The following is a 13,167-nucleotide window of genomic DNA, read 5'->3' as shown; positions in this document are numbered from 1 at the left end:
ACCAATCTCTCTTGGGTAGGTATTCTCCCGAGGCTATCCTCACTGGCAAGACTGAAACCTGCACAGAGAGAGGAGGGAATAGATTTTAGAAAGACGAGGGACACACACAATTCTAGGGTCTAGTTAAATGTTTAACCCATAGAATTAAGAATTAGAATACGAGAATGGACATGAATATTCTTATGATGGTCAAATGGTCAGTCATGTTGTTCAGGGAGTTGGTCAACTATGGTTTGCAAGTGCTGTGATAAGATTGTGTAAAACAATGACTGAAGAATTGATCTACACTGTTCAGTGCATTCGGAAAGTATTCAGACCTTGACTTGTTCCACATTGTTACGTTACAGCCTTATTCTAAAATATATATTTTTTTTGTTATCTTCACACAGTACCTCACGACAAAGCAAAAACTTTTCGAAATTTTAGCAAATGCATTAAGAATCAAAAACGGAAATATATATTTACATAAGTATTCAGACCCTTTACTCAGTACTTTGTTGAAGCACCTCCGGCAGCGATTACAGCCTCGAGTCTTCTTGGGTATGACGCTACAAGCTTGGCACACCTGTATTTGGAGTGTTTCTCCCATTCTTCTCTGCAGATCCTTTCAAGCACTGTCAGGTTGGATGGGGAGTGTCGCTGCACTGCTATTTTCAGGTCTCTCCAGAGATTTTCGATTGGGACATTCAGAGACTTGTTCTGAATTCACTCCTGAGTTGTCTTGGCTGTGTGCTTAGGGTCATTGTCCTGTTGGAAGATGAACCGTTGCCCCAGTCGGAGAACCTGCTCCAGAGTGTTCAGGACTTCATCAAGGATCCCTCTGTACTTTGCTCCGTTCATCTTTGCCTCGATCCTGACTAATCTCCCAGTCTCTGCTGCTGAAAAACATCCCCACAGCATGATGCTGCCACCACCATGCTTCACCGTAGGGATGGTGCAGGGTTTCCTCCAGACGTGACGCTTGGCATTCAGGCCAAAGAGTTCAATCTTGGTTTCATCAGACCAAGATTAAATCCAAAAAGTTACAAAATGTGGAAAAAGTCAAAGGGTCAGAATACTTTCCGAATGCACTGTACATGTGTTAGCTAGCCAGTTTTAGAGGAATGATTCCATACATTTTTTCAAAATAACTGCCAATATTCCATTCAAACTGGCTGAAATCAGTTGATAGGATTTAGACTAGTTGTAAATGCAACAAGTACTGATATTATATCATAATAGCATTCACAGCTTCCTAGAAAACAACATCTGAGACATTTATGGTCTGTTTACATATAGTTGAGACTATTTATACAGAAAATTGGTACAAAACCCGTAAAACTATTATAATTATATGACAATATTTTAGGTTGACTATAATTCCATTACACAATTTCTGATACATCACATGCTTTCTATTTTCCTGCATAATTAAAAGCAGGAAACGCATCACCTATGCCTCAACTGTCATTCATTCCAGACTGGTTTGGATTTCTCCCAGACGGCTATCATTTAGTACAGCAACCCTAATTTGCCACAGGGGCAAGTGCCTTGCTCAAGTGCACAGACATATTTTTCACCTTGTCGGTTCACGTAATCAAACCAGCAACCTTTCAGTTACTGGCCCAACGCTCTAACCCCTAGGCTACCTACTGCCCCATTATGGAACTGTTAGGGATTATAACAGAGATCCTATTAAATTACTAGAGGGGCTATGGTTAAATCATCTGTTATCACACAATCAGCTGGTCATAAAAAAGGAAATGACACATGCACATGAATCTGAACCCCCCCAACACACACACCAGGGCTTTGATGGTCATGTATTTTAGGGTCACTTAATCACAAAAAGGATTTACATATTTTTTGTTGCACACTTTCTCCTCTCTTCCACTCCCGACTGTCTGTGGTCGTGTCTAGACCATCTTTATGTAATATATGTATCACTAGCCACTTTAAACTATGCCACTGTTATGTTTACATACCCTACATTACTCATCTCATATGTATATACTGTACTCGATACCATCTACTGCATCTTGCCTATGCCGTTCTGTACCATCACTCATGCATACATCTTTATGTACATATTCTTTATCCCTTTACACTTGTGTGTATAAGGTAGTAGTTGTGGAATTGTTAGTTAGATTACTCGTTGGTTACTACTGCATTGTCGGAACTAGAAGCACAAGCATTTCGCTACACTCGCATTAACATCTGCTAACCATGTGCATGTGACAAATACAATTTGATTTGACTAGACACTTACATGCGACTTCTGCTATCAGAATACGAAGACTGCATTGAAAAGACAGGTCTAGGCGCACAAGTCAATTTCTGGTGTAATTGTGTCCGTTCTGGGTGACCACTTCAGGGGGTGGTCAGGGATGCTTTGTGTGTGGATTTCTCCTCAGTCTGGAAGCAAATCAGGCTACTGAAAGCGCATACATACAGTGGGCGATGTCATCAGCACTCCAACAAGTCTGATTGGGTGCATGCATTTCATGATACTTGTTTTAGCAAGGTTTTGTAGCAAACAAGGACCAGCAAAGTTCCATCACTTTGTAAAGAGTCAATGTTACCACGGAAATAGGCTCAAATTCATGTCAACGCCGCTGCAGCCCTTCAGTCAGCAGTTTGTTACACAACGTAAAATTATTATTTTTAAATACTATTTTTTTTCTCCTCTCATCGCTCCTTTTATCAGCTGTTAGATGTGAACCAGGCTTACCTTTACTGCTCTTGGGTTAAGTTAGTCAATTTGAAAATGAAGTTCATAAAGCTAAAAATATATATTTATACATACAGTAGATATTTTACGGTTACTTTATTTTCATGACTGTCTTCATCCATAATCGTCAGTTACACGATTATACACTGCTCAAAAAAATAAAGGGAACACTTAAATAACACAATGTAACTCCAAGTCAATCACACTTCTGTGAAATCAAACTGTCCACTTAGGAAGCAACACTGATTGACAATAAATTTCACATGCTGTTGTGCAAATGGAATAGACAACAGGTGGAAATTATAGGCAATTAGCAAGACACCCCCAATAAAGGAGTGGTTCTGCAGGTGGTGACCACAGACCACTTCTCAGTTCCTATGCTTCCTAGCTGATGTTTTGGTCACTTTTGAATGCTGGCGGTGCTCTCACTCTAGTGGTAGCGCATTTCTATGAACATTTCTGGGATCTTATTTCAGCTCATGAAACATGGGACCAACATTTTACATGTTTTTTGTTCAGTGTAGTATCAGTTCTCTGTGTCCGACAAGTAGTATGGAGATGCGGCTCGGGGGATATTGTTAATTCATCCTATGTAATGTATTTCCAGTGAATGTGGTGATGTTTTTGCTTCCCCTGTTCAGAAATAAGTAATTTCGGTAGTTTATGTAGGATGGGCTTATGTCCCATCCTACATCCTCTTATTAAAAAGGTTCACCACTAGATGGTGGTGTTCCTTCTATTAGGTTAAACAAGTTTGAATATTCGCCACCCCCTCAATTAAAAAATGTATTATTATTTACATTGACGGCCTATCCCGGCCAAACACAGACTACGCTGGGCCAATTGTGCGCCACCATATGGGACCCAATCACGGCCGGATGTGATACAGCCTGGATTTGAACCAGGGACTGTAGTGACGCCTATTTCACTGAGATGTAGTGCCTTAGCTGCGCCACTCGGGATAGTCAACAAAATTACATTATTGGTTTCATCAGCCTGTAAGCAGTCTATGGACAAGGTATGACAGCAACCCATGATTTGGTTTTGTTGGCCACCGTTTCAAACAGGGGTTCTGACCCAGATCTAACCCCAAAAAATTAACGTTTTACACTGAGTGAACAAAACATTAAGGATACCTTCCTAAGATTTAGTTGCACACCCCCTTTTTCCCTCAGAACAGCCTCAATTTGTCAGAAAATGGACTCTACTAGGTGTCGAAAGCATTCCACAAGGATGCTGGCCCATGTTAACTACAATGCTTCCCACAGTTGTATCATGTTGGCTAGATGTCCTTTGGGTGGTGGACCACTCGATACACACGGGAAACTGTTGAGCATAAAATACCCAGCAGCGTTGCAGCTCTTAACATGCTCAAACTGGTGCGCCTGGCACCTACTACCACAGCACGTTCAAAGGCACTTAAATATTTTGTCTTACCCTCTGAATTGCATACATACACAATCCATTTCTCAATTGTCTCATGGCTTAAAAATCCTTCTTTAACCTGTCTCCTCGCCTTCATCTACACTGATCGAAGTGGATTTAACAAGCGACATCAGTAAGGGATCATAGCCTTCAACTGAAATCACCTGGTCAGCCTGTCATTGAAAGAGCATGTAATGTTTTGCACACTCAGTGTATATCGTTCCCTTTTAAACCTCTGAAATCAAACGTTAACATTTAGCTCGACTTCAAATTACTTCACCAATCAGTGAGGATAGAGCAGCTTACAAGCTATTGTTTACATGCATTGGACAGACAAGTGTAGGGCGCAAAATGCAACTGAAATTTTGCAGGTGGGGAGAAAGCGAAAATGGAGGAGGACGGCTGGCTTGAAGCTCTGGGCATGTTGTGATGACATGCATTATCTGAATTCGGCCGACAGAAATATACCTACGGGGGAGTGGCTTCTATTAATTATTGTCAATAGGGGGCGCTGTTGTCACTTTGGAAAAAATCGTGCCCAAATGAAACGGCCTCGTACTCTGTTCTAGATCATACAATATGCATATTATTATTATTACTATTGGATAGAAAACTCTCAAGTTTCTAAAACTGTTTGAATTATATCTGTGAGTAAAACAGAACTCATTTGGCAGCAAACTTCCATACAGGAAGTGAAAAATCTGAAACCGAGGCTCTGTGTCAGGGCCTGCCTATTCAACTGGCTTTTATTTATGGATCTGTATGCACTTCATACGCCTTCCACTAGATGTCAACAGGCAGTAGAAGGTGGAATGGGGTGTCTAGCTTGATCTGAGGCCGAATAAGAGCTTTTGGAGTGACAGGTCCGGTATTTTCTTTGTCTTCGACGGCGCGCGGGGGAGCTCGACATTGTCTTCTGAAAAGCGTTCGGTATACACGGCGAATATCTCCGGCTCTGATTTTATTTGATACATATGAGAAAAACATCATAAAGTAGGTTTTCAACCGAGTTTTATCAGTTTATTCAACGTTTATTGGGACTTTTGGAATTTTCCGTTCTTTGCGCCAAGAGAGGATGGGAATGTTCGCGCCACAATGCTAGCCAATGTTGCTAATTCGACAGAAGAAATGGACATTCTAAAACCAAACAACGATTTATTCTGGAAATAGGACTCCTTGTACAACACTCTGATGGAAGCTCAGCAAAAGTAAGAAAACATTTATGATGTTATTTCGTATTTCTGTGTAATATGTTGATGCCTATTCTCCGCCGTGTTGGTGAGCGCTGTCTCACAATAACCCAAGCTGTATGTTGTGGTAAAGTTATTTTTTTAAATCTAACACAGCGGTTGCATTAAGAACCAGTGTATCTTTCATTTGCCATACAACAAGTATTTTTATGTAAAGTTTATGATGAGTTCTTTGGTCAGATTAGGTGAGTGTCCAAAATATCTCCGGACATTCTGGGAAAATGTTGCTACGTATTCACAATGTATAACCACGATTTGCAGCTCTAAATATGCACATTTTCGAACAAAACATAAATGTATTGTATAACATGATGTTATAAGACTCATCTGATGAAGTTGTCCAAAGGTTAGTGATTAATTTTATATCTATTGCTGGTTTTTGCGAAAGCTACCTTTGCGGTGAATAAATGCCTGTGTGTTTGGCTATTGTGGTAAGCTAATATAATTCTATATTGTGTTTGCTGTAAAACACTTTAAAAATCAGAAATATTGGCTGGATTCACAAGATGTTTATCTTTCATTTGCTGTACACCATGTATTTTTCATAAATGTTTTATGATGAGTATTTATGTATTTCACGTTGCTCTCTAATTATTCTGGCTGCTTTGGTGCTATTTTTGATGGTGACTGCAATGTAAAACTATGATTTATACCTCAAATATGCACATTTTCGAACAAAACAAATGTATTGTATAACATGTTATAAGACTGTCATCTGATGAAGTTGTTCAAGGTTAGTGATTAATTTTCTCTATTTTGTCGGTTTTGTTTAAGTTACCTATGCGGTGGAAACATGGTGAAAATATGTGGTTGTGTGTTTGGCTATTGTGGTTAGCTAATAGAAATACATAGTGTTTTCGCAGTAAAACATTTTAAAAATCGGAAATGATGGCTGGATTCACAAGATGTTTATCTTTCATTTGCTGTATTGGACTTGTGATTTCATGAAAATTATATTATATGATATCCCTGTCCCGTTAGGCTAGGCTATGCTAGTCAGCTTTTTTGATGAGGATCCCGGAGGGTGATGAAGTAGAGGTTAAGGAACTTTGAATGTCTTTGAACTACTTAGAGTTGGCTTAAGGTTGGACAAGCTGGTGTATGCAGAGCAGCACCAGATTAAAATAGAAAAACATCTTGCATTTATGTAGGTAATGAATCCAGTATGAAACGTTCAAACTATTTCATCCTTAAATAGCATTGAAAAGGTTAATCCATTCTTCTGTAATTAAAAATCTCTCCCCAATTTCTGAATCACGCTTGTAACATCAGTAGGCTACAGTAGCCTATGCATCAGAGGGGGAGGGGCAGGTAGTTTACACACAAAAGATTTTCAGCTAGCAGAAAGAGATTGGAAAAAGATTGATTGACAGAGTGAGGACCTTGAATTGGTTATGTTGCATTTTTTTGTGTGATTGAAAAGATAAAAATTACCCTGTATGTAAAATAACGGTATTAAGCAGTTCCCGTGATTTCAAAATAACAGTTATGTTCCAGAACAGTATAGATCACTTTCATTCCAGGTTGGGATTCCGTTCCTTGAAAAATGTAGCCATTTTTACAGTTTTCGGTTCCCTGAACTGGATCCAACCCCTGGTTTCAAATGCTGACTTTGTGGCACAAATCCAATGCAAGTTAATGGTACCAATATCAGCATTTTCACACTTCATGTTCAAGTCATCCTGAAGTATAAAAATGTTTTATTTTTTTTATGTAAGTGTACAACTCAATGACGTTATTTATAGATGATTTGGATATGAAGCGTGAAAGTGCTAATATTAGGTACCACTGACTTGCATTGGATTTGTGCCACAAATGCTAAAAATGTACCATCTGAAACAGTGGCCAGGTAAACAAAACCAAAGCATGGGTGGCTGTCATACCCTGTAAGCAGTTGATGGACAAGGTAAGGAAACATTTATTATTTACTTAATAGCAGGAACAGCACCATCTAGTAGTCAGAACCTGGTAATATCAGGATGTAGGTGTGTGTGTGGGGGGGGGTCCATGGGTGGCTCTGACCAGCTCATGAAACATGGGACCAACACTTTACATGTCAAAGCTCTATATTTTGTTTGAGTGTACATCGAGTCATGTTAAATGTACAGCATTTCCCTCACTTAGACAACAAATTTGCAAAAGTTGAACAATTACCGGGATGAATTGAACCAACTCATTGTTGCGCGACAAGCTCAAGTTCAGAATGGCGGTCAGTCAAAACTCTAACAATGCTGTGAAGTGCAGAGCTTTGAGGTAATGTATAGCATGTTACTGTACAGCCATTAGGTTCCAATTTAGGCACTTAGAGTCCAAATCTGCATTTATCAACCCTTATACAGGTATGAGTGTAAATGGTAAGCACACACTCCTCTCTTCCAAATACAACCCTCTACTGCGCATGTTCCAATAAGGGTTGTCTGCTTGAGTCAAGACCATGTTAGCCCAGTGAGCTCAAGCCTAGGAATCAGGTCTGGGAATGAACACCAGCCTTCTGGACTCTGAAACACAAACCAGGCACGCCCCCAAAAAATAAAAACACACAAAATGAGGCTACCCTGTGTGTATTTATAGGCAATGCTATGGGGTTAACATGTGGGTGTAGCGGAGGTTGAGGTAGGGAGAGAGAACTTTAAGTACTGGTGCTCTGGAAGTCTGTCATTATCACCAGAGTGGAGAATAGCTCTCGAAAACCCTACTCCATATGTAGGGGTTTCAGCAGTTAGTCGCCCACATTTGGCTCCATGTGAACTACAATTCCCACACTGTGTTTTAACATTTAGAAAAGTCTATAATCATTGTTCAAACCGGTTTTCGAAACATTTGCAGATACGCCCCTTATCTTTTATATCAGTGAGAAAGAATCCATCAAATAAAAAAGACAATTACTGTAGAAGTTTTGCACTGATCCACAAGCTGTGTGCCTCAAGTGGATTAACTACACTTCCTCCCCAGTTATGGCTTACACAGGTGTCCGGAGCACGTTATATAGCTAAATAGCACAGGTGGCTGTCTATGTCTTCCGTAAACAAGAGATGTAACATGGAGATATAGTGTTAGTGTTCCCACACAGCCATAAAAGGTGTATAGTAATTTAACCTTCATTTATTGCTGATATGAAAAGATGCTGTATTTTTTTAGAAACAAAAGTAACGTAGACGATGCATGTTAATGTATAGAGAAAGCATCAGGGCTCTTCACAAAACTCCCCGGTCAGATGATACTATCATCAATAGGCGCTAAAGCAGCTAGTGTCTATGAATGGGGTAGGTGTAGAGTGGACACAGGGTAATTTTAGAGTATTAGTTGGACAGAAAAATCACATTTTTAACTCAAAATATAAGAGATTCTATCCCCCTCATTTTATGTATCTCTCGCTCTCCTCTCCCTAGGTGTATGGGCACAGAGCAACATCCGATACACAACATTTGTCCCATCACTATACACACACACACAGAGGGTGATGTCCTCACTCCCTATTGTGAGGAGGCTAGGAATGCACTGTGTACCTTCTAAGGCAGCTCCTTCATGAGGCTTGGCGTATCCCTGTCTCTTAGTGATGAAGATACAGTTGAAGTCAGAAGTTTACATACACTTAGGTTGTGTCATTAAAACTCATTTTTCAACCACTCCACAAATTTCTTGTTAACAAACTATAGTTTTGGCAAGTCGGTTAGGACATCTATTTTGTAATTTTTCCAACAATTGTTTACAGACAGATTATTTCACTGTATCACAATTCCAGTGGGTCAGAAGATTACATACACCAAGTTGACTGTGCCTTTAAAAAGCTTGGAAAATTCCAGAAAATTATGTCATGGCTTTAGAAGCTTCTGATAGGCTAATTGACATCATTTGAGTCAATTGGAGGTGTACCTGTGGATGTATTTCAAGGCCTACCTTCAAACTCAGTGCCTAGTTGCTTGACATCATGGGAAAATCAAAAGAAATCAGCCAAGACCTCCACAAGTCTGGTTCATCCTTAGGAGCAATTTCCAAACGCCTGAAGGTACCACGTTCATTTGTACCAACAATAGTACGCAAGTATAAACACCATGGGACCACGCAGCCGTCATACCGCTCAGGAAGGAGATGTGTTCTGTCTCCTAGAGATGAACTTACTTTGATTTGCACTTTTCGCACCAATCCCAGAACAACAGCAAAGGACCTTGTGAAGATGCTGGAGGAAACAGGTATAAAAGTATCTATATCCACAGTAAAACGAGTCCTATATCAACATAATCTGAAAGGCCCCTCAGCAAGGAAGAAACCACTGCTCCAAAACTGCCATAAAAAAAGCCAGACTATGGTTTGCAACTGCACATGGGGACAAAGATAATACTTTTTGAAGAAATGTCCTCTGGTCTGATGAAACAAAAATAGAACTGTTTGGTCATAATGACCATTATGTTGAGGGAAAAAAGGGGGAGGCTTGCAAGCCAAAGTTAACCATCCCAACCGTGAAGTACGGGGGTGGCAGCATCATGTTGTGGGAGTGCTTTTCTGCAGGAGGGCCTGGTGCACTTCACAAAATAAATGGCATCATGAGGAGGGAAATTATGTGGATATATTGAAGCAAAATCTCAAGACATCAGTCAGGAAGTTAAAGCTTGGTCGCAAATGGGTCTTCCAAATGGACAATGACCCCAAGCTTACTTCCAAAGTTGTGGCAAAATGGCTTAAGGACAACAAAGTCAAGGTATTGGAGTGGCCATCACAAAGCCGTGGCCTGAATCCTATAGAAATGTTGTGGGCAGAACTGAAAAAGCATGTGTGTGAGCAAGGAAGCCTTACAAACCTGACTCAGTTACACCAGCTCTGTCAGGAGGAATGGGCCAAAATGCACCCAACTTATTGGGGGAAGCTTGTGGAAGGCTACCCAAAACGTTTGACCCAAGTTAAGCAATTTATAGGCAATGCTACCAGATACTAATTGAGTGTATGTAAACTTCTGACCCACTGGGAATGTGATGAAAGAAATAAAAGCTGAAATAAATCATTCTCTCTGCTATTATTCTGACATTTTAGATTCTTAAAATAAAGTGGTGATCCTAACTGACCTAAGACAGGGCATTTTTACTAGGATTAAAAGTCAGGGGCTGTGAACTGAGTTTAAATGTATTTGGCTAAGGTAAACTTCCGACTTCAACTGTGTGTGTGTCCAGAAGGTGTATTGTTCATTTTCTCTCCTTTACAAATGCACACACGCCTCTTGAACGGGAAGGAGTGTGTTTGAGGGTGTGTGAGGGATGGGGTTAGGAGGGCCATCTTTACAGGTGTGTGTGTGTTTGTGTGTATTGACAGCAGGGTTCCAAAACTCTGCCCCCTCTAGCCCCAGGTATGAGGCTACCACTGCAACAAACAAGTGTGTGTACTAGTGATAGCAGGTACAAGGGCAAATGGAAAAGAAAAGCCACTCAACAAAGACCAACATGTACACACACGCCCCACATAGGACCCAACCCACATACTGTGTCTGGACACTCGTATGGTTGTGTTTGCATGTCATATTTCCAGTATTGATGTTTCAACCACTTCAACAGGCTTCATCATGGTGTGTGCCATGTTGTTGTAGTTATGTTGAATGGTTGACTCTTACTGCACTACACTTATCAGCATTCAGAACTAAGGGAAAAGGGAACTCCCAGATGAGTTGTCTCGTTGTGTAGGCAGTGTGTGTGTGATCACCTGCAGAGTATGGGACAGTCCTCTAAATCTCTCATGTCAGCAGCCCATCAGCCACACCTTACATCTTTCTAAAGTTAGTTATGAAGTTCGAAGTCCTTACAACACAGGATTTGAAAAAGTTGACTCAGCTACAGTGAAGAGTATGTATTTATTTTCCACCTTGCAGAATAGGCCCACCATTCAATAACACCATGGCATGTACCATTGATAAAATACCCAAGACTTGGTGAAAAACTATCAAGTTAGCTCATTTGGCAATACAGTTGATAATGAACAAAACTACCAGTATACACACACACACACTTGTTGATCATCATAGTAATAGTTCGGAAAGCTATCCATGATAGCCTACTCACGGCTTTTGGTGCTCCTCCACGCCTTAGTAGCAACAAACTCGTGGTAGACAGCGAAAGCTCCCAACATCAGCAGAACTAAGAACAGCAGATGTTTCCCACTCCGTCTCAGTTTCTTCAGCGGGAAGAAAGACTTGACCATGTTGATTGATCTCCCTGCTGCTTGTTCCCGGGGACCCAGTCAGTGAATTTAGCGGCTTTGTTCGTTCGGCAAAGTTGGACCAGGCTGACCGCCCGTCAGTCTCGCAACTCCGTTCGCGATACACCGCCGGCGACCCCAACACTCCCACCTCCCGATGGTGGCGAGGTGACTTATTTCATCCCGTAAATAACCCGGCAGGCTCCGGCTTTGAGTTTGCTTTGACTCGAGCGCTATGTTGAATTTACCCCTGTTTAAACGAGTCGAGACTGGCTGTTGGGTTGGCTGACTACTACTAAGCTACATATCGAACTAAACAAAAATCCTAGCAACCCCGCACTGTTTTCTGTCACCTCCTCGCTTCACTGCGCAAACACAAACAGAACAAGCACATAAGCACCCGCTCAGAGAGAGATTTATGGGTGGGGTTACGTGGCCACGCCCGCGTCGTATCGCAGCCAGTAGCCCAGGTAGTAGGTTACGACTAGATGGATGCAGATTTTGTAACCATAACTATTTTCCTAACCTTAACCTAATTATTCTAACCTGCTACGAAAAGTCAAATCAGGTAGAAATCTGGGAGAGGCTATACGGACACGCCTGGTGCCCAAATTGATGACGTGTGTCGCGCAGCTGAGAGTCGAGTGGAGACGAATGGATTAGGTTTAGTCAGTTGTCCTGAGCCATTCCCAGCTAGCTAATTTATACTGGAAACAATAGCATGGCGCTAGTTAAAACTTGTAAAATAAAGTGCTTATTTCGATGGGCGAGGTAGAAATAACTTGTATTGGTTACCATCTGGAAGTCACCTTGACATGACATGCTAATTGGCTAATGTAACAGCATGCTGGTGTGAGTGACCAGTGCAAGTGTTGTATTCAAGTGTAGCCAGCAGATCCGACCACTTGCTTACAGCTGCACTAGGGTCTGACAGCATGACTGTGTAGATTAAGGCAATGGGGAGCTTGGAAAATGTACATAATCCAGGGATGAGATGCATTGTACTCTGTACTAATTTTTCTCTTTATCCCAACTGTTACGCCGAGAAGATTGAACTAGCAGTCTTTCAAAAGGTGCTCCTTAAGGCAACCCGCGCACATTCATCCAAACACCTACGTTTATTGTAATGATATTCTGCGATTGTTATTAGGCCTACACAAAATCAAATCAAATGTATTTGTCACATACACATGGTTAGCAGGTGTTAATGCAAGTGTAGCGAAATGCTTGTGCTTCTAGTTCCGACCATGCAGTAATAGCTAACAAGTAATATAACCTAACAATTTCACAACAACTACCTTATACACAAAAGTGTAAAGGAATGAATACGAATATGTACATAAAAATATATAAATGAGTGATGGCCGGACGGCATAGGCAAGATGCAATGGATGGTATAGAGTACAGTATATACATATGAGATGAGTAATGTAGGGTATGAAAACATATAAAGCGGCATTGTTTAAAGTGGCTAGTGATACATTACATCAAGATGGCAAGACTCATATATACATATGAGATGAGTAATGTAGGGTATGAGAACGTTATATAAAGTGGCATTGTTTAAAGTGGCTAGTGATACATTTAATTACATCAAGATGGCAA

General features: G+C 40.8%; 1 protein-coding gene across 1 annotated transcript in view; it reads right to left on the bottom strand.

Moving 5' to 3' along the window:
• The window catches only part of b4galnt3b (beta-1,4-N-acetyl-galactosaminyl transferase 3b), a 41,796-nt gene extending 30,231 nt beyond the window's left edge, over positions 1–11,565 (bottom strand). Inside the window, exons 1-2 of the mRNA XM_039016907.1 lie at positions 11,427–11,565; positions 3–58 (exon numbers count right to left, since the gene is read on the bottom strand). Of these exons, the coding sequence (XP_038872835.1) occupies positions 3–58; positions 11,427–11,565 (195 nt within the window). The remainder of the gene's footprint in view (positions 1–2; positions 59–11,426) is intronic.
• Positions 11,566–13,167: the final 1,602 nt, after the last annotated feature.

This window comes from Salvelinus namaycush, chromosome 21 (assembly GCF_016432855.1).
Source record: "Salvelinus namaycush isolate Seneca chromosome 21, SaNama_1.0, whole genome shotgun sequence".
Classification (NCBI taxonomy): domain Eukaryota; kingdom Metazoa; phylum Chordata; class Actinopteri; order Salmoniformes; family Salmonidae; genus Salvelinus; species Salvelinus namaycush.
Note: the sequence above shows the minus strand (reverse complement) of the source record. Positions and strands in the feature narration are given on the sequence as shown.